This window comes from Natator depressus, chromosome 4 (assembly GCF_965152275.1).
Source record: "Natator depressus isolate rNatDep1 chromosome 4, rNatDep2.hap1, whole genome shotgun sequence".
Taxonomy (NCBI): domain Eukaryota; kingdom Metazoa; phylum Chordata; order Testudines; family Cheloniidae; genus Natator; species Natator depressus.
This window is the reverse complement of record NC_134237.1, coordinates 118,676,162-118,702,261: the sequence shown is the minus strand read 5'-3', so window position 1 is coordinate 118,702,261 and position 26,100 is coordinate 118,676,162. Positions and strand designations below refer to the sequence as shown.

The 26,100-nt window shown below is 40.5% G+C and overlaps 1 protein-coding gene across 4 annotated transcripts in view; it reads left to right on the top strand.

The window, feature by feature from the left end:
* ACOX3 (acyl-CoA oxidase 3, pristanoyl) overlaps positions 1-25,848 on the top strand; it is a 59,693-nt gene extending 33,845 nt beyond the window's left edge. For 3 of the 4 annotated variants that reach the window (XM_074951761.1, XM_074951760.1, XM_074951763.1), the window contains 11 exons: positions 722-818; positions 1,107-1,289; positions 3,508-3,630; positions 4,812-4,932; positions 6,833-6,955; positions 7,804-7,917; positions 13,682-13,797; positions 16,952-17,126; positions 17,936-18,003; positions 18,777-18,863; positions 23,999-25,847. In XM_074951761.1, coding sequence (XP_074807862.1) covers positions 722-818; positions 1,107-1,289; positions 3,508-3,630; positions 4,812-4,932; positions 6,833-6,955; positions 7,804-7,917; positions 13,682-13,797; positions 16,952-17,126; positions 17,936-18,003; positions 18,777-18,863; positions 23,999-24,118 — 1,327 coding nt within the window. In that variant the 3' untranslated portion in view covers positions 24,119-25,847. Of the gene's footprint in view, positions 1-721; positions 819-1,106; positions 1,290-3,507; positions 3,631-4,811; positions 4,933-6,832; positions 6,956-7,803; positions 7,918-13,681; positions 13,798-16,951; positions 17,127-17,935; positions 18,004-18,776; positions 18,864-23,998 lie in introns of all 4 variants that reach the window. The other variant, XM_074951762.1, reaches the window with a different exon arrangement.
* The last annotated feature ends 252 nt before the right edge of the window (positions 25,849-26,100 follow it).

The window sequence follows — 26,100 nt, the reverse complement described above, 5'->3', positions numbered from 1 at the left end:
GTCCCTGCCCCAAAGAATTTACAAACTCAGAACCAGATTCTGATTTCCTTATTTATATTGAGCAGTATTTTACATCACGAATGAGGCATTCAGTTCAATGGTATTATTTGTGGAGTAACACATGATTTGACCTGAATATGAGTGTAAGAATCTGACTCAAAATAGACAAGGTAGACAAAGGTTTCATTGTCCCCATTTGTATATAGAGACACAGAGTGAAATAGCTTGCATAAGTCCATGTCTAGTGTCTTAACCAGAAGACAGTCCTTCCTCTCATTGCTCTTCTTTCTGCAAAATCTCTTTCTTTTAAAGATAATCACAGGACATGATATTTTAAATGTTAGCTGGTCAGATAACTCAGCAGAAAGAAAATACAAGTGCAGTCAGTGAGGGTCTTTCCTGGAGGCGTCATACTTATTTCGAAAAACCAAAACAAATTTAACATAAGAAATAAAAAGAGTAACAGAAAACGTACCCAGCTTGCGTTTCATAGAACTTTTTTATGTGGAGACCTGTATTCTCGCAGGCATCCTCCTCTCTGTGGCTGAATCTGACTCTAAAGATACAGGTGGTGTGATATTGTTTTCAGTTCACTGTTGTGCATGAAATCTTCATGCAGCCAGCTGTTAATGCATCATGGCCATCTGTTGGGGCATATACCCAAGCTATGTCATGAAGCATCTTCCTATTTTATTATTAATATAGTTATTTACTTGAACAGGTTTGCTATGTTTCATAATGTCAAGATACCTAAAGAAAACGTTTTGAACAGAACTGGAGATGTCACAGCTGAGGGGGTATACGTCAGCTCATTTAAGGTATGCAATGAACTGTATGTGCAATGAATCCAGTCTATCAAATATGCTATGAAGGAATTGTTTGTATTTTTTTTTCAAACCTATTAACTGCTCCCTTCTATTTTCAGAGCTGAATGGGGTTTTAGCAATGCATTGGCCATTAAAGTCAATGGGTGCTAACTCCTTGAGTGAGCCTTTGAAAGTATAGCATTTGGCATAACTACCAGGATTCTGATGTTGCAGTCAGTGCAATTATGAAGCTATGGAATGGCTGAACCTGCCCATTTAGTGTGTCTTTTATTCCCTCAGGATCTCAAGCAGCGTTTTGGCGCATCTCTTGGGGCTTTGTCCAGTGGTAGAGTTATGATCATAGGCATGTCTGTGGTTAATTTAAAGCTTGCCCTATCAATAGCCATTCGCTTCTCAGCCACACGCCGTCAGTTTGGACCAACAGATGAAGAAGAAATACCAGTCCTGGAATACCAAATGCAGGTACTAACTAAATCTACAATACGGCATTTCATTCAAATCTAGGGAATGTATTCAAATATAAAGCCAGATCCTCAGCTTATGTAAATCAGCATAGCTGCATTGAAAGCAATGAAGTTACACTAGTTTACACTAGCTGAATGTCTGGCCCTATAGAGTTCTGAAGGCTTGATTCTCAATAAGATTTGGTTTATACTACCAACTTCTCTAGCCACACCCCGACCACATAGTTATACTGACGTAACCCCCACTGTAGACAGCACTATGTCATTGGGAGGGCTTCTCCCACAAAGATAGCTACTGCCGCTCGGGGAGATGGAGTACCTAGGCCAACTGGAGAATCTCTCCCGTCAGCATAGGTTGAATCTTCACTAAGCACTAGCTGTTGTAGCACTGTAAGTGTAGACAAGCCCTTAGGCCCCTTTACATCAATCTGGCAATGTAAAGAGGCCTTAAAGCACCCACCTCTCACTGCCAGAGAGGTGTAAATTGGCTTTGTGTGAATAAGAATCAGACCCTGGAATACTGAAACCCAAATATATTATTGAGCTCTTAGAAGCACTTTTCTGACATTGGTGGGAGGGAACTTGTTACTTTTCAGAAGCTCTGGCTTCATATCAACTTTCATCATGCTTTCTTTTGGGTTGGTCTGCCCTACATTGACGTCATCTTCCAGTCTATTCCAAATGCAGCTGCTAAGATCATCTTCCTCATCTGTTGTTCTGAACATGTAACCCCATCTGCTGAATCCTTCTCCTGACTTTTACTTCTCCACTGCATCAAATTCAAGATTTCTTATCCTGACCTTCAAGGTCCTCACAGCTCTGCCCCTCTCTATTTATTTGCTTTTGTCTCACATTTTGTTTCTTCCATAGTCCCTTGGTGATGCTCGCCCTGATTACCCTCTTTTCCCCATCTCCCACAACCAGTGTTGCACCTACTTCCATGCTGTTCCCTATCCATGGAGCACCTTCCTTCAACTGACCCATAAGGGCTGTACTCTATATTATCCTCAAGACCCACTTCTTCCTTGAGGCCGTCAAGAAACAGGCAAACTAATCATAGATAAATTAGGGGCAGTCAGATACCATTGAAGTGTAAATTATTTAACAAACCAAGAAGTGCATAACTTATATAACAACTGTACCTCTTTTGATTATATTTCTCTTTCTCACCTTTTGATTTGGCTTGTCATCATCAATTGAAAGCTCTTGGGGGTAGGGTGTTTGTGTGTAAACATTGCCTACAACATTGTGGGTATTAAAGAAAACAATAAGAAGAATACCCTCCACCTTACCATTGGTTTTGTCAATGCACCAATTGTTTGTTATCATGTTTGTGTGCATTACTTTAGCCTTTTTTCTTTATTAACCTTTGAAAATATAGAAATAATTATTTGTATTGCTGTAGCCCAAGTCAGAAGCTGTACAAACACAGGATAAAAAGATGATCTCTGCCCCCAAAGAATTTCATTGAACCAATGTGCTGGTTTAATCTGATGTTTATCAGAAATTAATAGGAACCACGAACTTGGATGGTTTCACCATGAGCATTCCTGTGAAGAAGGTTTATTTACTTTACTGATTTAAAGAGCCATTACAAAAATAGCTGGTTGGGAATTTTTCAATGAAACATTTTTCATTAAAAAATGCCAATTTGTCAAAACCATAACTGTTCACTGGAGAGGGCTGATTTCAACAAATTTCTCAATCCAAAGAAGTTTTTAAATTGTCAAAATTATTTTTGAAATGAAAAACTCCACCTTCTGGTACAAAATGACTTTTCATTTTGAAATTTAAACTACTTGTGGTAGGAAAAAAACAAAAGCAGAATCAAAACATTTCAAAATTATTGAAATGTTTCAGTTGACCCAAATTCTTCTTTTTGGGGGGTGGGGATTTTTGGTTTATGAAAAGTTGATTTGTCCTCATTTGGGATGGGAATTTTTTTTTGAAATCTCAAATTTTTGTGGGACAGGAAAATTGTTTCCCATCCACCTCTAATTACTAATTGAACATAACCACAAACAATATAGTCTGTATTTGGATAGGGTATTTCAGGTGCGGGGCAGATGCTTAATAATTAGAAGATTGAAGTTGAAATATGGTAGTTTTCTAGAAACTGAAAAAATATACCACAGGGGTTCTGAGTATCCTTGGAAAAGCCCCTAATAATATGTATATATCAACCTTCCCTCACACAGATTTAATTTTCATTCCAGCAATGGCGCCTGCTTCCCTATCTGGCAGCTACATATGCCTTAGACCATTTCTCCAAGTCTTTGTTCATGAACTTCATAGAATTTCACATAGGTCTTCTGATGAAGGATAAGAGTCCAAGACAGGTGAAATGTTTATACATATCCTTTTAATTGCAACTCGGGTTTTCAATGCAGTAAACTTCCAATTGTTAAACCAAGGACCTGTATACACAAGTGGCTCAGAAATGAGGGGACGAGTGGTGAGAAACATTAGTGTTAAAGGCCAGGAAAGCAGGTAACTTTGATCATGGGTTTATGTTCTGATGACTTCAATGGGATTTAAGCATACGTTCGAGTTCTTTCCTAAACAGAGATGTTTCTTCTTGAATAGAGGCCTAAGTAATTACTGGTCACTGCACCTTCAATGGGCTCTTGCAATATGCACTACTTATACTAAATAATCTATTCCACCTTGTATTTAGTTGCGACACATAGAATACCTTCTCCAGACCTGAAGAAGAGCTCTGTGTAAGATCAAAAGCTTGTCTCTTTCACCAACAGAAGTTGGTCCAATAAAAGATATTACCTCATCCCCCTGGCCTCTCTGCATTGCCTTAATGAAGATTCAGTTTTGGTCAACTGAAATTGACACTGCATGAGATACATGTCAGAGAGTTTCTGTAATAAGCCAGAACAATATCTTTTCAGAGTCAGGCTCAAGTTTGCAGTTCAAGTTAATACATTTGAAAATAATTTAACGTAAAATATTAACATTTATGAAATGTGGGTTAAATGAGCAGTACAATGAATTTCTTGGCAATCTCTGTCAAGGAAATATTTTGATCTCTCTGCACTTTACAGGACCTGACTCTGACCAGCATAAGTGCACTATATAGTTTTTTATAGTCTTTTTGTAAATAGAATTATTTTTGTAATAACTTAAGGTGGAATTCACCCCTGTGTCAAGGTCTGTGTTGACACACTGTGTCTGCACAGTGACTGTTTATCACTTCATTCTCACTTAAACCCTCAGGCTTTGTGTAGGCCAAGTTAAATGGTGTAGGCCTTGCACCCCGGTTAGTGTGTCTCCTTTTGTGACCAGTCCATAGAGGATGTGGGTCTGTATACAGCTCACAGCTAGAGAGCCTGGCTCTTTTTTGTTCAAGAGGTATTCATGTTTTTAGTACTTGATTCAATCCCTGGTCTTGGTCAAGACTTTGGCAGTCGCATGGATGAATTTCACCCTTAGCTTTTTGGGTGTACTCTTGGACTTGTTTTGTTTAAAAAACATTATTTACCATGAGCTTATTTTTTTTTTTACAAAGGCTGAAATTGGACGTGAGATTCATGCCTTGTCTACTGGTGGTAAACCACTGGCCTCCTGGACTGCCCAGCAGGCGGCACAGGAGTGTCGAGAAGCTTGTGGAGGACATGGTTACCTGGCCAGTAAGTTACAAATTCCTGAATAGATACAGTCAAAGATTGTTTGCACACAATTCTGTCACAGTTTTTGTTGGGTACAGGTGTATGTATCAGTGGCAGTAAGTTTTCAAAAGAGCTTTGGCCCCATCTTCCTTTTTACATATTGTGATGGTGTCCCCAGGGTACAACCTGGAGCTGTCGGACTGCTATGCCCCCTTAACCCTCCAGCCTGGGCGGTCTCTCACAATGCTATGCCAGTGACAAACCGCCAACCCCACCAGGTGCTATTATCATTCAGCCATCAGCGTGTGGAGACTCACACCCAGCAATCACCCCAGCCTTGCACCCCAGCAATATACCATCTTTCACTGCTCAAGACTCCATTGGATAGTGCAAGCTCATTAATTAGTTTGTCACTCCAACAAAGGGACGTGCAACAGTCCTTTTAAACCATTGCTGAGATTTCCCAGGCACTTTAATCAAAACCACACAGTTTTAAATAAAATATAAAACAGTTTTATTAACTACAGAATGATCAATTTTAAACGATTATAAGTAGCAGACAGAGATCGAAGTTGGTTACATAGGAAATAAAAATAGAAACGCAGTCTAAATTCTAACTTTAACAGACTATGGCCATGTCTACACTAGCATTTATGTTGGCAAAACTTTTGTCGCTCAGGGGTGTGAAAAAAATATCCCCTTGAGCAACATACGTGTTGCTGGCATAAGTGCTCATGCGCACAGTGCTGTGTCAGCAGGAGACCCTCTCCTGCCAACGTAGCTGCCACCACTCATTGAACTGGTTTTATTATGTCGACGGGAGAGCTCTCTCTTGTCAGCATAACGCAGCTACACAAGTGCTCTTTCAGCCACACAGCTATACCAGTACCACTGTAAGTTTGTAAGTGTAGACATGGCCTAAGCAAGATCTGAATCAAATAGCTCTTCTCACCCTAACAGGTGTTACAGGCAGCTCACAGTCCTTAATACACAGGCTACATTCCCTTCCCATCCTGGGACCAATCTCCCTGTTTCAAACTCTTTGTCTTCCAGATGCTCTCCCAGGTGTTGAGATGGGGGAGGAGAGAGGCCAAGTGATGATGTCACTGTTCCTCTTTTATACTTTCTTCCAGCTGCTAGAAAGATACTTGCTGTGATGTGGGGGTTAGGTAGCCCTCATTGCATACGTGCCCTCTCCGAGAAGCCTCTGGAAGAGCGGATTCTTCTTGATGGGCCATCAACGCCTATCTGGCCAGTGATAGTTGCTCCTTTGTTGCTACTGAAAGGCTAGCTGTGGGCATTCCCCACTTCACAACATATTTCAGTAACACATACAGAGCAGTACTTCATAACGTCACATATAATGATAGCACATACAATTCAACAGGATGTTAATGTTCAACAGATCAAAACTTTTTAAATGATAGCTCACAAGGCATTCTTTGGACAAAACATATCATAATCATATCACAGTGGTGAAGATGGGGGTTCCAGGGTGCTACTTTGAGGTACAGTGTCACACAGATCCAATTTGCAGATGCAAAATCTGCACCCACAAAATGAATTTCAGGTGCGAAGTGGAATATTTGCACTGGCCATCAGGCAGTTACAACTATCCAGACTGCCCTTGCAATTCATATAAAGGAGGAGAAATACAGATGCAGATTTTGCACATGCAGATTGCCCTCATAAAATGGACGTCATGCTTCTGAAAATTTGCTCCCATGTATTTAGGTTTGTAAACAAAGGGTAACTTTTCAGCGACATCTGTTGATAAGAATAATTATATTGTATTGGAAACTGATTCCAATTTCTTATTTTTTTTAATCACAGAATAATTGTTTCCAAGTTCTTTTGACCCATGTTTCTATAATGATTGAGTTACATTACGAATTAAAATTTGTGACTTTTCTTTTAAAAGTGAATCGTCTAGGTGATATTCGAAATGACAATGACCCAAACTGCACATATGAAGGAGACAATAACGTTCTGCTTCAGCAAACCAGCAACTACTTACTGAGCTGGGTGAACGCTAAACACCAAGGTTAGCATGTCATACTATATCTTGTTTTAGATTTAGTGGTGATTTGGTAACAAGATTAGGAGATAATTTCATAATGACAGAATTTATTTAATCATTATTTGTAGATCATAAATAACGTGCTAGGTACCTTCATAAACAAGTGTCTTGATCTCTCTATATATATTTCTATTGCATCAATCTCCACAGTATCTGGACCTCGTTGTAACTAGTTGTATTCCATGTTGTAAGTAGGTAATTTTGAAAAATTAACATGATAAAAGAAATGTAGGGCTTGGTGCTGTATCTGCTAGGGATTCAAACTCCCAAGTCCACTGGAAGTCATTAGAAGCTTTCTGCACAGAGAGGGGGGGCTCTGTGGTCCTTGAAAAATAATATAAAGGCTATCTATCTCCTACCACCCTTATACGCATTAAATAGCATCTGAATCCGTGTCATTCATTCCAAATGAACTCTGGTGCTAGGCACTGAGAGTACAGGTTGCAGAATGTTTAGCCGAACTGAATAATTATTATTAAAGCCTTTTGTTGTTTTCTGGATAAAAGATCACGGGACAAATTGCTGGCAAAGATTCTGGCCAAGATCTTCCAGGTGTGGAAAACCCATTCATGGGTATTGAATCTACAATCTCCACTCCACTGGGAGCTTGCAACCAGCCAGGTCAGCTCCTCAGCACTTATTCACCTCTCCTTATTCGGCTGAATCTCCACTAGGCAGTAATAAGCTAAATATTTTGGCATTTCTGCACCTGGCCTATCAAGAAAGAGTAAACCTAGCCCTAGGATAGTGTTTTACCTCAAAATAGTCTGACACCGACTTTGTAACTAATCAATTCATCATTGGTATTCCAGATAAAGCTCCTATTGCATCCCCTCTTGGAACACTAAATTTTTTGGAAGACTACAATCTTATTCTTGGCCAGAAATTCACAGCCTCCAGTGTTGAAGACTGCATGGACTCCTCAGGTAGCCATTTTCTATTTTCTCGATACAAATAGTTATTTTCATTCTGTCCCTTCCACCCGCCCAGCTGATTTTTCTTCTCTCTCTTTGTCCGCTCTGTATTCTTCCACCATCTTTTATAAGCAGACAGCTTACCTATAAGCATTAGAGATTGAGTGATGCTTCCAAACTCACAGTATTCAAGGGAGCTCAAACTACGGCACATCCTTTTAGACACAACATCCTGCATCATGGTAGGGGGTTAGACTAGATGGCCCTTGTAGTCCCTTCTAACCCTATGATTCTATGATCCCTAATAAGCAATGTTTTTCCTCTGGTATTTATTATGATATGTGTAGAGCCTTGACTGCAAGAGAATTGGGATGGGTAAACTAATTCAGATTAAAATGTGAATTAACTTGATCTGCTGGGTGTTTTTATTCCTACTTTTGCACAGCTCTTCACCTTTTGGTTTCATTCCAAAGCAGACACACTAAAAACAGGTGCTATTCTTGAGCTACTTGTAACCTGAGTGGCCGTGAGAAGTGCTACGTCCTTTCAGCCTGCTTTCTAGACAGCAAAAGGAATCAGACAGAGCTGGTTTAAAATTTTCAAATTTTTGATGATTTTTTTGGCAAAAATATTTGCTGTTTTTCAGCCAACTTATAGAGTTGGTATTTTTCAAAAATGTAAAGATCCTATAAAAAAATGTACAAAGTTTTCTGTATTATTCATCCAGCTCTAGATCTGATAAGCTGACAGCTGAACATTTGAATTCTCACCTGATCCAGTGCTTTTTTCAGGTCAACCATCACTTCTTATAATATATTCTCCATCAAATTGCATTTTACTATTTATTTATGTTGTGTGATGCACACTGCAATTTACTAGGGACCAAATTTTCATTTCTTAATATGTCTCATTGGCACAAAATGTGCAAATTGAATTCTAGCATGAAATTGCTAGACAGAATGGTTTCATGCAGTATTGGCTTGCATGTATTCTTCAAGTAAAATGTTATCCTTGTTCCTCTAAAGTTGTATTTGTTGGTAGTTGTCCTCCACTATTGTATTGTTTTTAGGAGAGGCCATGTCTACACCACAGAGTTAAGTCGACTTAAGTTACATCGATTATCATAAACTGCTATAATTACATCGCCTGTGCATGTTCATACAATGCTCCTTGTGTCAGCAGAGTGCGTCCACAGTTGGTGTTCTAGCACCGACAGAGAGAGCAGTGCACTGTGGGTAGCTATCCCACTGTGCAAATCATCACCTTCTCCTGCTAAGAGTTCTGGGAGTTTTCTCCATCCCAAAATTCCAAGGTCTTCCAGCTGCATTTCAGGACATTTTTCAACTGCCCCTGTAAACTTTGCACCTGCCATCTCTGCCTGAAAGCATGGATCCTGCACTGCTCACCAGTCTAGTGAGAAGTGTTATGAACTGCTGATCCTGCAGTATTTCATGAGCTGTTGTGTGCCATGGAAAGAAACAATTCAAGATTGATGTTGGTATTCACGGAACAGCTGCACACGGTGGATTGTTGCTACTTGGCTCGGGAAACAAGCACTGAGTGGTGGGATCAGATTGTGATGCAGATATGGGATGACGAGCAATGGCTTCAGAACTTTCATGTGCATAAAGCCACCTTCCTTCAACTCTGTGCAGAGCTCATACCCGCCCTACAGCACAAGGACTACAAAATGAGAGCTGCCCTTACTTTTCCTCATTCACCTCCTTATCTGACAGTGTGTAGGAGCTGGCCCTCAAGAGCACATCTGCAGAAACAAAAGAAACAATACACAGTCAGTATTGTGATTTCACTCATAGTCTTGAATCATAAAAGCATAAAAGTTACATACGCCTCTTTCTCACTTTTCCTTGGCAAGCATGGCCAGAGCGCTAATCATGGTGAGCTTGATCTGAGGGTTTGACCCAAGGGATCACTGCAAGCACCTAGTAACAGTATTCTGAAAAAAAGAGAACTAGATAACTAAGCTAAGGGAGTACTTGCAAGGCAAGCAAGACAGTTCCAACAGCTGCCACATATGGTAAGAAAGAACTGAAGGGGGGTTGGGTTGGCAGGGTCATATATTGAGCACCATGAAGGCGCCACCCCAGAGGGCTCCCCAGCCAACCTGATGGGAGCTGCTAAGGGAAAAATTTTCCAACGACTGTGCACGCGGCATGCGCACACACCTGATTGGAATGGATGTGAACAACACATCTTGAAGAACGACAGTTACAAGAAGGTGGGTAACCGTTTCATCTCTATGGAGGATTCCCAGGAGATCCCAGTGTGCATTAACAAACTGTTTTGCAAGACCTCCACTGCATGGCTGCACAGGAAAACGTGAAGCAGACGCAAACAGTACCTAGTATTGTTAATTTCAATCCCTTCTCCCACATGCACCATGTAGCAAAATAAAAGACACCTCTACCTTATGCAACCATGCACTATCAAAGTAAAATGAGTACTCACCAGAGCTCCCATCTCCAGCTTCAGGCATACCAGAGCTCCCATCTCCTGCTTCAGGCATACCAGAGCCGGACTGCTGGAACAGGCTAGACCACTCCGGAGTCAAAGGTCCTGGCTCGCCATACCACCAGACGAGCCTGTCGCCTGCCCCACATTCTCCTTCAACTCAACCTCCTCAGGGCTGACCCACTGGCTGCTGCTTCCAGTCCCCCCGAAGTATCCATGGGGCTCTTGGCGGGGAAGGTGGGGTCACTGCTGAGGATGGTGTGCAGCTCCTTGTAGCAGCAGCATGTTTTTGGTGCCACACCAGAGCAATGGTTGGCCTCCCATGCCTTCTGGTACGCCTGCCTTATCTCCGCACGGCACTGCTACATGTCCCTTTTTTGCCCCTTTTCATCCATGCCACAAGCAATCTGCTCATAGGTGTCAACATTCCTATGGCTGGATTGGCGCTACAACTGCACATCCTCCTCTCCCCACAGACCCAACAGATCCAGCAAATTCCATTGTACTCCACACGGGAGCCTGTTTGCTGTGGAAAGCCAGCATGGGAAGATGTGATGTGGGCTGTCCACTCTGAGCAAACAAGAAGTGGAATTTCAAACATACTCAGGGCTTTAAAGTGGGAGGAGTGCATGCCTGAGTACCTTTGCAGAGTAGAAACTGCTCACCAGAGTGGTCATGATGGGCATTGTGGGACACCTCCCAGAGACCACTGAGGGTAACATAAACAAGTGCAGTGTCTACACTGACACTGTGTCACTGTAACTTTGTTGCAAAAAGCTCTGTGTCTCTCGTCGAGGTGGTTTTATTCTGTTGGCATAGCAGGAGAGTTAAATCGGTGGGAGGAACATTGTTGCGTGTACACCTCCGCTGTTTTGTCTATGAAACCTGACTTTTGTTGACAAAACTGTGTAGTGTAGATATGGCCAGAGACTCTTATGTGGGCCAGATCTCCATTTGATGAAATTAGGTTGGGGCCTTGAAATAGCTTTATAAGGAAAATGCATGTGAGTTAGAACAGTGTAGAGCAGGGCAACATTTTGAATAGTACAATAGGCACGGACAAAGTATGTCACGGTGTAGTAATCGTCTTTAGTTTGGTTGGAAAAAATGGAGAAACAGTGAGAAAAAAACTTCAGCAGTTGTCTTAGTTTTCTCTGCTATAATCAAATTAAGACAGTACATGCCATTCCCACGATTTTATTGCTGCTATTTACCCAAACTGGCCCTAGGGGGAAATTAGAGGGAATTAGATCTATATGAGGATTTAAGACAAAAGTCAGTCTATGAAACTGAGAACTTATTGTGGGTAGAAATTTAACCTTAATTTATAGATGTCATTAACAGGCAATCTACTTATTTCCTGGAATCCAAATAACTGCTTCAGTGCTCAGCTAATTGAATGAAGAAATCCTGGGATTACTGAAGTCTCGGTAATGATGCAGAGCTCCAAGTGAGATAATGCCTCAATAGTTATGACAAAAACTTAACATCTGATTAGCTTCAAAATGCAAAGGCTTAGAAGAAAGACTTGCTGAAATAAATGTTTGCTTTGTCTTTGTGATAAATCTCAAGCTTGTGACATGCTGGACAGCACAAACTAATAACTAAGCACATTTTTGTCTCCTCAGTTAATACCTACTGAAGCAGCCAAATCACAGTTGAAAAAAAAACACTAAATCTGTTCATCTGTATTAATTTTCTATTAGAAGTAATTTAATAGCACTGGACTAAGTCTCTGACTAGGATTTAGGCCACCAGGATTCAGCCAAGAATCATAGAGATGTAGAGCTGGAAGGGACCTTGAGAGGTTATCTAGTCAGCCCCCCACCATACTGAGGTAGGACCAAGTGTACCTACACCATTCCTAACAGGTGTATTTCTAACCTGTTCTTAAAAGCCTCCAATGACAGGGATTCCACTACCTCCCTTGGTAACTTATTCCAGTACTTAACTATCCTTATAGTTAGAAAGTGTTTCCTGATATCTAACCTAAATCTCCCTTGCTACAGATTAAGCCAATTACTACTTGTCCTACCTTCCTTCACTGGACATGGAGAATTGATCACCATCCTCTTTATAATAGTCCTTAATATATTTGAAGACGGTTATAAAGTGCCCCCTCGGCCTTCTTTTTCTCAACACTAAACATGCCCATATGTACTCTGTAATACCTGCTTCCCTAATAATCCCAGAGTGCTTAAAAAATTTAACAATCTGATATGCAGTGGTTACTTCACTTGTCACTTAAATGCAGCCCCATCTGGGTGGAACATGGCAACAGTTTAATGGCATGTACCATCACTCCACAACGTTTGAGGGCTCAACCCACAAGTTGTGGGCTATCCTCAATGCAAGGAGATACACAGTACCTTTCAGGATTGATTTTTAGAAGAGGAAGAGAAAATAACTTACGTGATTGAACCTGTAGGGAGGCAGAATATAAATAATAAACTGAGAATTTGACTCTGTTACAGGAAACAACCCATTCTTGTGAAAAGTGTCATGGGACATTTAATCAATGCACGTGGCCAAGACCTTGTTTATTCTTATTTCAAAGACTATTGTCAGGATTCTTTTTGCCCCAGTCAGGCACTTCAAAGTTGCAGTTTTGTGGCAGTGGGTTGCCAGCAGAGCATTCCCCTAGCAAAGGGAAACTCTCCAGTGGTCACAAGCTGGTGGAGGTGGCATAGCTCCTCCTGTGAAAGCTGCCCACACCCATCTCCAGGATGCTGGAGGAAAAGGCTGAAAGCAGAGAAGGGTCATGGCAGAGTGGAGCTTTGCTATGCCTGCCCTCCACTCTCATAAGTCATTCAGGGACCTTACCTCAGAGGGATAAGTTAGAGCAGCTCCTTATGCTAGGGTCAGGTTGCAGAGGAATGGGGGTCACAGCTGACTCCCTGAAACCTTCCCTATGCTCTGCAATTAGCAGAACTTGTCCACAAGGGAGAATCTACCCCAGCATCTCCAGCAACACAGTGTCCCCTAAGACCACGCTGGTGCCTTGGTTAAGTGTCAGCTCAGAGAAAGGAGAATCATTTGCTGCAGTGCTTAGGTGGCCCTCAGAGGTTCTTGTCCAGGGAATAACACTGCCCAACACTGTTTGGTTGAATATTTGTGATGCGATGGCTGCAGGAGATTTTTATTGATTTATGTAAGCCTCCTATAGGAATCCAGTGTCCATCCCACATAACATGAGTTTAGAATAAAGTCGATTCTGTTTGTGATTACTAGCAATGGGAGCATCAACATGCAATATTTCAGTTTTCCTCTCTTTCCCACATGGAAAATTTCTTCTGTCTTGCAGTTCCGTTAGCTGCATATAAATGGCTGGTTTGTTACCTGCTCCGAGAAAGTGTCCTTAAATTGAGCCACGAGAAACAGTCTGGGAGTAGTGATTTTGAAGCAAAAAACAACAGCCAGGTAACACTTTATTCAGAGTCCTACCTTATTTACTGTCTATTTTCCTCCAAGTTTGCCAGATCTTGTTTGCTGTATCCTTCTGTCATTCATAAAGCAGCAAATCATAGTAACTAATAAAAATGTATTCCCATTCATGTGCGTTGTATTAAACAGTATTAAAGGAGGACAATTATGATCAGTAAAATCTTTCAGAAAATAGTTTCCTTCAGAACCATGCAGACATAGTTGTGTAATAAATTCAAATTAATCTTAATGTTCAAAAGAGGAGTTTAAAATTACACCTACTACTGTTAAATCCACTACCATTCCTAATTAGTACATCTACATCTGCTTATTATGCTGCGCTTGTGGCCAAATACATACTGTAGGAAAGAATCCTGCTCTGGCAGGTAGATAGACTAGATGACCTAATAGGTCTTTTCCGTCTCTAATGTCTATAATTCAAATGCAGAGCCCTCATGAAAGATACCAGACTGACAGTACTGGAAACTGAAAAGGAAACATTGACAGTCATACTACGAGTGGATCCACTGTCCCCTAACAAGATTTTAACAGCCAAGGAGGGCATGGCTCCAAATCACAGCTTGCAGCACTTCCCCATCCATCTCTATCCTCAGTGAGCAAAACTGGCTGGAACCAAAAGCACAGAATTCTTGGCATTTGTCACTCCTGAGGGGGATCTGCTGCTCTGAAGGCAGCCAATCTTACCAACCTTACCTGCAAAGTACATTGAAAACTTGCAACAAGAAACACTCAACTCTGTATCCAAGTAGAGAAGACCTGGCTTCACCCAGGCATCCACCACCCAGGATAGCTCTGCTGGTTGGGACTTTGCAAAAGCTATGGTAGAAGTAACCACCATCAGAGCCTTCATCAAAGCAACAGCTTAGAATAAGAGAGAAATGTCTACTTTGCTGGGTCAGTATCAGAGCAACAACATGTCCCCTGGCTAGCACTTACTACTGACAGCAGCATAAATACAACTACGATTGCATCTGGTACGGCCCATTACCGAATGACTACACCCCTTTGGGAATGTCGTGCATAACCAAGTGTGTTAAGAAGCTGAGCAATATAGAGGTGCCCTGCCCTACTTCTTCCTTATATTCATTAGGCTCTCTTCCCTTCCTACAATGCTTGTGCAGCACAGGGGAGGATTTTTCTCGTAAATAATGACAGGTTTCAGAGTAACAGCCGTATTAGTCTGTATTTGCAAAAAGAAAAGGAGTACTTGTGGCACCTTAGAGACTAACCAATTTATTTGAGCATAAGCTTTCGTGAGCTACAGCTCACTTCATCGGATGCATACTGTAGCTCACGAAAGCTTATGCTCAAATAAATTGGTTAGTCTCTAAGGTGCCACAAGTACTCCTTTTCTTCTTGTAAATAATGTGCATTAAATACATCTGAAAATTATTAGCATGCTGGAGCTTTGGAGACCTTTGCAGAATTGATTTTAAAACATCAGGCCATGAAGAAGCACTTTCTGTCAACCCCTTGGCAGAGAAATGATGTAGTGTTCAGTCATGCTGCAGGAGATCTGGGACAGATTCCTGGCCTATACCTGGGCTGTTATGAGTTGAGAGTTCACTGAAGACATCCCAGGGTAGCAGGGGAGGGAATGCTTTGTATCACTCATCTCTGATGTCTCATTCTGGTTGAACAGGATTAACAGGCTCAGAAGGGAGTCCTGTCCATTTGTTCTCAGCCACAAGGTTAATGGGGAAAATGCAGGACTACAAGACTGGGTTTATAAAGTAGGAAGAAGTGGGGGGAGGAGGGAACTCATTCTCAGGGCTCCAACAGGGATACTGTGAGAGACATTTGATTGTGACTAGAGAATTGGTCTAATCATGAAATTCTGATCTAAATTCAGGTCCAGCCATTGAGGGTGAAAAAAATCTCTCTGCCCTCCCAAAGTTTATGGGTGTTCAGATGTGTTTTTTGTGGTTCAAGCTTATCTCTGGTTGTGACACTGATCAAGGGTGCTATCAAAGAACTATACAAAGAAAGTGGAATTATTTGGAAGAGGTCTTTGGTTTTTTAAATATCCCGTCTTTTGCAGTGATTTAAAAGAAACCCAACCAACTGTGGTTTACTGAACATAGAACAAACCCAACAAGTTGATTAATACAAAATTAATGCCTGTATGAAACAATTGAGAGCAGTGTAACAAACTGTTATAACACAAACAGCTTCCTATTCAGCTCTGGATTCACTCTCATATACATATTCATTCATATAACATCCTCTTTCAAATTTAAATGGTATTCCAGTTCAAGTGGATATGTAAAGGCTACCAAATCTTCCTATGCAAATACTCACACCCTATATTTTTATCCCGTGTATTAAAAATATTGTAAGAGGTAGTGATTTTTTTTTACCTTGCTAATAAGGTAAGAGCAAAGGGTTAGTTGTGTCATTCTTTCAAACAACATTAGAGTCAATGGGGACTAGTAAGCACTATGTCCAATAGTGTTTATAGGATCAGACCCTTCCTTTTCCTCTAATTTAGTAGAAAATTCTATCCCTGCTACAGAATTCCATAAGATTGTTTAAAAACATTTATTGAAAGGAGAGCAGTCTCTATTCAGTACTATAGATTTTATAATCATTTCCATAGAACCCTACTGGTATCATTCATATTAATTTCTATAGCATTTTCTGTTCGGGCTCAATGGGCATTAACAAGATCTTGGACCTGATTCTCAACTGTGTTCCACCTTATGTAGTCATTTACACCTGTACAAAGTGGGTATGAAATGCTTCCAGATCAGAACGGTAGCATATTATACATCAGTTTTGCCCTGCCGTTTGTACAAGGGGTACAAGTGACTGTACGAGTTGGGAGGTGGTGGAGAATTAGGAACCTTATTTCCAGTTGCAGTAGATATGTCCACTGCGTTTCTGAAAAACCTAATTGTCCCTAGCCAAACAGACATTTGAAATGCACACTTTGAAAGCACTTCCTTAGGCACACACTTCCCAGAGAGTCTTGTTTATTTGTTAAAACTTGAGCTGGATTGTCAACTGGTGTAAATCGGCATAACTCCATTAACTTCAATGTTGCTATGCCATTTTATAGCAGCTGAGGATCTGGCCCTTGTGTGTTTTGTTTGTCAACATGTTATTTAATCCTTTTCTATTTCTTAAGGTATACTACTGTCGTTCATTAGCCATCGCTTTTATCGAGCAAACAGTCTTACAAAGGTATCACGAATACACTCATGATCCCGACACACCATCTACACTCCAGCCTGTGCTAAAGCATCTTAGTGCTCTGTATGGACTGTGGTCTTTAAGTAAACACATGGCCGTGCTCTACCAAGGTGAGATCAAATCTATCTTCAGTGTGGATCACTTTTTAAACAGCCCTAATTGTAACCTTCATTTTTTCTATATAGTGCATTGCACTTTGGCAGGGAGAAAGTGAATCTTGACTGGAGTATATGATAGAACATTTAGTTATTGCCTGTGTAATGCAACATTACTGGGTAGGCTGTCAGAAGCAGGGATTCAACTCTGGATCTAAAAGAGTCAGACTCTATTAGCTAAGCTAAAAGCCTCAGCTCTGTTAGCACAAGGGCTGTAGTGAACTTATACACCTCTGTGAGATCCAGCCCCTGGGGTAGGGATGATATATAGCCATACTGCAAGTGCGTCTTTGTCTACCCGGCCCTGCAGTTCAGACTCTGGGGGAGTGAACTGTAGTGCACACTAGCATGCTGTGCTGTAACTGTCCCATGTGGACATTTGCTGGTGCAAACTGAAAGGAACTTAGTTCGCATTAACATAGTTCTCTTTCAAACAGGACTATGTTACTGTGAACTAGGTACCTTTTAGTTCATGCCCACAGCATCCACATGGGACAGTTACAGTGCAGCACCCTAGTGCATGCTCTAATTCACACACCCTGGGACCGTAGACAAGCCTTGTGACTTACACATGTAAAAGGCTCCAGGTGCCTGAGGGAGCGAGTTTTTAAAGTCTACCTCTTGAGTGAGAGAGTCATCACAACTCTCACAAGTTTCATCTTCATAAATACCAAACAGATTTATAAAACCATGCCATTGGTAAAAGGAATATAGCAACATAATCTTAGCTTCACCATTTAATTTCATTGTAAATATATTTGCAGGTGGATATGTTTCAGGTGAACAGCCTGGTCGATTCATACAGCATGCTATTCTGGAGCTTTGTTCCAAGGTAAGTCTCTAATATCATTTTGGTGTGGATGGACAGCAACACAACATGCTAGTAACAGAAGAAAGACATACCACTTACTCTGCACTTCAAGAGATTACCAGGATGCTATCCTATTTGCAGTTGAATAGCCTGTTTAAAAAGGGGAAGGTTAGTAGCATTGGGTCAAAGCCTGAGTATTCTACAAGGGCTCAGAGAAAGTAATATTTCATATTTTGAGGGGAAATTTTTGGAAGATGATGCTCTGGATTTCATTTGTCATTTGAAGTAATGTGTTTATTGGATGAAATGGGAGGCCAATAAAACACTTGAGAGCAGCAGTGCCGTTCTATTTATTTCATTATCATCTCAGCTCATAAATATTGTCTGTGTTATTTTTTTCTCAACACATAGCTTTTCAAGCTAGCACACATTTTGACCAGGCAAGATATGAATTGTAAAGAAGAAGAATCTGGAAATTGTATGTTAATGAATGAGTTGTGTGTTGATCAGTTTGTATGAACATACACAGTACTGCCTAGGTGAAAATAAAACTTAATGCTTTTAAGGAAAGCATGGAAAACTTCTAAAATAGAGTTGGGTCTTTTTTTTCTTTTTTATTGCTCTGGAAGAAAGACAAAAATAGTGTGAATAGACAGTGTGTTGATAGTGGATCTTTAAAAGTGTAACAACTTAAGTTACCATTGGCTGGTTTCTTGAAGCACTGCTTTGTTGTTCGTAGGTAACCATAGAAATCTAGAAGAGCTGCCAAATTTATGCTCTTTGTTTTTAAACAGTTGAAAGATGATGCAGTTGCCTTGGTGGATGTCATTGCACCTCCTGACTTCATTCTGAACTCGCCTATTGGCAGAGCTGATGGAGAGGTAAAGAGAAACCTTCCTGTGTTTGTAAAGCTAATAATTAAAAAGGCATTTATGTAACCGGACTAATATTTTAAATTAAGAAGCTTTACAGCTAGAAGAAAAGGGCAGACCCTCAGCTGGTGCAAATTATCATAGCTTCTTTGACTTCAATGGAGCTATGACAATTTGCACTAGCTGAGGATATGCTCCAGTATATGGGGAAGTCACATGCTACTGTTCAGAATGTATTGCTTTGGTAGAACTCTGTGCATACCCTGGATTGAAGAAGCTACTGTACATCCCATAATTCCACAGTGAAAGATCTCTTTTCTAGATATTTAAATATTTAGAGGGCCTCCAACATCCTTCTAACTTTGCCAGCCTTTCTGATTCCCAAACTCATTGAGTCAGGTTCTCTGTTACTATCTTCTTGTTCCGTGATGCTCTGCCTATGCACATAGACCCCAAAGGTGGTCTGGTCTTTTTTACTTCTCTATCACTTTGCCCAGCATAGTCTAATTTGCCATCCAGTATCACCCTAAAGGTGAAATTCTGGCCCCTTTGAAGTCAATAGCAAAACTCCCATTGATTGTAATTGGGCTAGGTTTTCATCCTAGGTCGTTGTTTTTGTTTAGTTCTGTTGCTGTTTCAAATTATTGTCTCATCAGATGTAATGGCTTTCATTTTACCAGTTGGAATCTTGTGTTTTTATTCCTTGCCCATATTTCTAACTTTTCTAGGAATGATTCCTCTGATCTTACTGGTGCTCACAACACCCTCATTTTAGTGTCATCTGTTAATGTAATTTACCCTCTTTTCCTGATTTTTAATGAAAATATCTAATATGAGAGCAAAGTGGAATTAAAACTTGTTCCAATTAAGAAGCGTTATGGTCATGGCCTACAAACAGAGAAATTACATTGCAACCTTCCAGAAAGATTTAACACTACTTTATTTCTTAAAATCCAGAACCTTAACACACAAGAATCAAAAAACAGAGACACAATGCAGGCTGCTCCCTAAGGGTGTGTCTACACTGCAGGATTCTTTCAGCAGTGCGTAGTGTATGTACATGCAGAGCCCTCCTAGCACAGACATAAATAGCAGTGTAGACCGTGAGACATGGAGTAAGCAAGTAAAAGTATGCCGGAAGGGTGTAGGAATGTACCCGGAGTACATACACTACATGCTGTCTGCTCACTCATGCCATGACTCTCAGTGTGGAGTCTTGCTGCATCCCAGTGCCAGAGCCTTTTCCCTCTGCAGGAAAAGGCCCCAGCAACTCCCTGACACTGGAGCCCTTCCCTGCCAGAGGGAAAGACTCCAGCAGGGAAAGTCTCTGGCAGCGGGGGAGGCAGCAGAGAAAATGCTGATCCTTTCCCTGCCGCCTCCTCCCTGCCAGAGCCTTTCACTGACACATGTAGCTACCCACCGCAGTGTGGCCGCAGCCGTTTAAACTGCAGCATGTAGCTACACATACACGACATGCTGCCGAAATTGGTGTGTGGTATAAATGGCAGAGATGCACAACTCACCCCACCTTTCTCTAGGCTGGATTGAGACAGCCCTTAGCTTGAAAAGTAACAGGTACGCTTATAGACCAGAAATAATAATAACACCACCACCGTGCTTTACACCATTATTGGGAGGATCTCAAAGTATTTTACAAACATTAACTAACGGAGCCTCAAACCAATTTGGTTTAAAAAAACAGGTCAAGATTTTCAAAAGTGACTGGGGGGTTTGGGTATCCAACCTGGGGCACCTTTCAGAGGCCCTGATTTTGAAGGGGATAGATTCGCATCACTTTCTGAAAATCAGGCCTCTTCAACGTGTCTCAGGTTGGGCACCCAAAATCACATTTGAAAATCTTGGCCCGAGTGTTTCAGTGTCTGCCTTCATCGTAGTGCCATTCAGTCAGTTCTAGCACCACCTAAGCAATACCATTGTGCCATGGGTCCGGGAAGTGTTGCTCATTTGCAGATATCCCTAGAGGCAGTCTGTTCTTCTCTTTATGCATGTCAGTTTCTTCCTTCCAGTTAAAAGCAAAGGGCTTTGGAAAGTGTCTTTCTGTACAGCTGGATGATTCTTGTAAGATTTCTGTTCTAAAAATTCCTCTTAGTGGATCTTACTAGCCTCTTACATATGAGGCTGAACAAAACAATATGTACTGTTTTCAGAGAGCTACAGTGAATACACTTGATAGGACAGCTCACAGAACAGGGTCGTGCAGAGCTGCACTTTCCCTGAAGGAACAGTGAAAAGTATTAAGAATGCCCCCCTTTAGTTCTGTAGTATGCAGCAGAGAGCACCTACTACAATACCCACCCCTTCATGAGGTGCTGCTTTCCTCAGCGTTCCCCTTCCTGGGAGCACGAATGGAACAATCTCTGAGCTCATAAGCAGACACATGGCAATTCTGCCTGGCCTGTATGCAGGCCATGCTAGGGTACAAGAATGTTCTTTGAATATTGGGTCTGATCCATGCTGTACTATATTGACATCGTTCCCTTTGTCACCCATATTGTGTACTTGGGTAAGGGCCGGGCAAAATCTGGCCCTGTATCATGTGGTAGCAAAGCTCCTTTAAAAAGTATTTCATTCCTTCTACAAAAGATCACTCATCTGCCCTGTTATTCCAATAGATGTCTCCATTCCAGGAACCCTAAGTTGCATTTTCAGCTTTATCTTGTGCAGACACCAATTAAAATGTGATTTTAGACACATCATCAAAATGCCGAAGACAGTTTTTGTTCCATTTCCTTGTTTACTGCTTGAACTATCAAGAACATAAAAATTGTCTAAATGAAAGAGCCACATTCTTCTTAATCAAGCTGTTGCAGCTACCCAAAATGAAAGCAGCAGCTTCTAATTCACTTATTCAATTGCAGGGGAGTCGTTACCAAAGAGGGTCAGATGCATGAGAATTAGGAGAAAGGAGGAGGAGGTGGTCATTTTCATGGCACTGAACACAGTCTACCTGTGACTTTGTTAGACTCTTCTAGATGTGGTGGTTTTGGGGTGGGGCCTCCGAAGAATAGGACTCCCCATCAATGGGAGGGTTATTCATGGGGGGAAAGGGCTAAACTCACCCTGTGGCTAAGTGTCAGCAATTGCATGGTCAGAATTTCACACTTGCATGTCTGCTTTTAGGTACTTAACTTCCTATTTGGGCATCTAAATCAGTGGTCTCATTTTCATACAGGTCCTTAAAGTAAAGCCACTTGTCTGGGTGGCTCATAAGGTTAGGGTACTTGGTGGAGTTATACAGATTCTTGCCTTTATTAAAGTTTAGGGGTAAAATTTTCAAAAGTGTCTCTGTGACTTAGGAGCCTAAGTCCCACATTCAAAATGGAATTTTCAAAAGTACCTCAGTGCCTAACTCCTATAGGAGTGAAATCCCTTTGTGAAAATCCCACTAAGTGCCTACCTGCATCTCTAGGCACCTAAATACTTTTAAAAATCTGGCCCTAATGCAGTTAGAAGCCTAAATCCCATGGACAGTCAGAGTCCTAGGCTCCCAATTGCCTGCTAAGTTTCCTACAGAATCTGAACATCCAATTAATGTTTTTGAGGAAGTGGTTTAGAGGGAAAAAATTTTAAAAAATGACTAAAACATGAACCACCTACAGAGCGGGAAAGGGAAATTATGGTTCTTAAAATAAGATTAGGGCCACAGCTATGAGTCAGAGAATCCAAAGACAAAATAACTGAAAGCAGAAAATTAGAAAGAAAGGTATCCAAATGACTGTAAATGTGAATGTTAAAATATCCAGTAAGAAGCAGAAGAAATTGATGACAGTAAGAATGTGTATTCTGAACAGAGTGTGGATTTAACTGGTTAATAAATTACAGACAGCTTGTATTTCAGAGGTAAAAATAAAGAGAATGAAGAGTAGAAAGGCAATGGAAAAAATACAGTACAAATTGCAGGACTGTACACGCCAGATCATCTGAGTGTAACAGGGAAATGAATTTCATTTGGATAATCAAGGTTCTGTTAAGGTGGGGTTGGTGGGGTCAGGAATCTGCAGTTCTTAAACTATGCAGGAAAGAGGCTTTAGAACTTACTGTGCAGCTTTAGGACTGAATGATTCAAGAGTAAAGTTGGAAGACTTGGATGCCCAGTTCCCATCCAAGGCAGCTTTGAAAATCTCAGCCTAAGTGTATAAAGTTTTCGTTAGCTTTTCAGTACTAAATCGAACATTTTGTATGCTGGAGGTCAAACGAACTTTTTTATGGACCCAAGTGTCTCAGCTAACCATAGTCCAGAAAAATCAAAGTTCAAATGTATTAACTATTTTGGAGATTCTTTGACATTTTTATTTAAAACATGTAGAGCCAAAGCCTCAGCTGGTGTAAATCGGTGTCGCACCATGGAAGTCATTGCAGCTATGATGATTGACACCAGGTGAGGATCTGGTCTCCCTCACCTCCTCCCATTTTTTTAGGATGGTATTAAAAAGTTTAAATTAATTGTGAAACTGTCAAATATTTCCAAATAGCAAAAAGTATAACCTGACCAGCGCTCAACAGATCTACACTATTAAAGTGGCCTTTTGCAGAATTTATTTCCCATTTAATGCTTTTAACTGGGCTGTATAAAATAACAAGTTGGGAAAGACTGAAGAATTAACAATGTGCTGATGGGAGAGGAATTTCTGATGCTCAAACAGAAGTGTTCACATCTGGGAGAAAAATTCTGTAACTTGCCAAAAACATATAGAAAGAAGGGTAAAAACAGAGTATTTTCAGCTATAACTTTCAGAGGCATGGACAGAATGAAACAGCTTCATTTAATCTTTCCTCTATGAACTGCGTTTTCAGTGTTTTTCTTTTGCTTTGTGATTGTTTCATAGCAGTTAGAACGTTAAAAGGCCAGATCCTTAGGTGGCACAAATCAGCCTCACTCAGCTAAGTCAAACTGTTAGTCCAGTTTACCCCAGCTGAAGATCTGATCCCAAATTTGTTTTGTTCTTGCTTTCACATAATTATGCACTTTATTTTGTGCTTATTCCTTGTGCTTGTTCTGTATTCCTAGAAATACAGTTGCAATTGCAATTCCATTTCAGTTGGTTTTATTTGAATTGTTTAAACTTTTGTGAAATTTAAATGATTTTCTGCTTATGTTAATCTACATTCTTCTTCTTTTGCAGCTGTATAAAAATCTGTGGACAATAGTCCTTCAAGGCAGCAAGGTGCTGGAGAGACCATCATGGTGGGCAGAATTTTGTGTTAATAAACCCGTTGTCGGCAAGCTGAGGTCGAGGATGTAAATCAAACATTTAAGAGTGGCCCAGATAGAGCAACGATTGAGAACATATTTCAGACACTGAGCGTGAAGAAGCACATATTTCAAATGTTGCAAATGAAGGAGATTTCATACAGAAGATGCCAAGAGGTAGAATGAGTTTGAAATCCGATATGACCCAATCTTAAGGACTGTTGACATAATGGCAAGAACAGTGCAACACATCTGCATGCAGTTCATAGTAATCATGCTAATGTTAATCAGTCACAGATTAAAAGAAAAAGAAGTCTCATTACAGTTAATTGCTTCTCACAGCTTCAGTACATATAAAACTAAATATTACTTTCATCAGTGTCCTGAGAGCAAATAGGGTCTAAAAGTCTTGTAATTGCTGGCATGCTACAAAAGTTAAACATGCAAAAAAGTCTACCTTGAACTATGAACAGACAGGCCAGTTTTACTTTTTCAAGTTTCTGGGGGAGTATTAGCAAAGCAAAGGGGTATTTAGAACCCGGCAGGATTTTCAGTGGAGATAAACTAGGATAGCATCACTGGAATTGAGTAAAAAGAAAAGGAGTACTAGTGGCACCTTAGAGACTAACCAATTTATTTGAGCATAAGCTTTCGTGAGCTTCAGCTTAGTTCATCTTATGCTCAAATAAATTGGTTAGTCTCTAAGGTGCCACTAGTCCTCCTTTTCTTTTTGCGAATACAGATTAACACGGCTGCTACTCTGAAACCTGGAATTGAGTAAGAGAGTCTCTTTGAAGTCCATGAAGCTACTCTACTTTACACTATCTGTTCCACAACGTTTAAAATAGTTGATTGTTCTCTCAATGCAAGAGATGTGATAAATTGACTTCCAGTTTGAGGTTTTGATTAATCCCCTCAAGTTTTGTATCACTGTAGATATCACTAATTCAAAGTTTCTCATTCACTTGTCATTGTTATATTAATTTATGGTAATGTAAATGTAAAATGATTGTATAACCTCACCAGTAGTTAGATTGTTTTATTGTTTTCCCTTCTATACAGTGTTAGCTTTTAAGCTCAACAGATCAATCAGTGCAAGTCAACACATGTTGGAGCTCCACCTGCTTCCTTCATGTCCAAATTTAGTCCAATAATCTGGAAGTGGGTTGTTAAAAATAAACAAAATGATGTCTGTTGCCAGATGTTGTAGACATTTAGTCAGGGACAAGAAAGTAGAATGATAATTACTGCAGCTGAGGGAGAACCGTTGTTTGTATATGTTTAGTAAATATTCCCCAAGTAATGAGTAGTTTCCTTTGCAAATGAAGAGGCACTAGTAAGTTTTTGAAGTGCTGAATATTTTATATTTTTAAAATAAAATCTGGAAAGATACTGCCTGCTTTTCTATACTGTAGATTTCCCTGTTACTCTGAACTGATCAAGGACCAAATCCTGCTCACTGTACTCACGTGAGCTGTCCTGTTCAGGCCAGGGGGACTATTTGTTAGGAAGGTGTCTAGGATTCAGGGCTTGATCCTGTGCCATTAAAGTCAATGGGAGTTTTGCTATTGACTCTCAATGGGAGCAGGATCAAACCCCTGGCCCTTAGTGGATTTTTTTTTTTTTAATTGTCACCATTCTGTTCCAGCTCTACACTTATGATTCTGATGAAGTGTTTCTATGCCAGAATTCCAAAGTTTGTAAGTCTTTATAGTGTTATGACTCAAATATTACATAACTGTTATTGTGCTGGTTTTTTGTGTGCAAATATTACTAGAATACATTTAATCAAAGTAAAAAATAAAGTGGTATTTTCAGTTTTTGCCATATGATCAAGTAGTTATATTGCTCCTTCTAAAGTTTCACCAAAATCAGATCGAACTTAGAAGGTGTTTGCTGGAAAAGCCATTGAAAGGGCATTTCATTTTTAACAGTGTGCTCTCGGAGAATCTCAAGGTACATTTTCCAAAGCAGAAACCTTTTAACATTTCAGTTTAGGTTGCTAAGAGCAATTCAAGAGATTAGTTTAAAGTG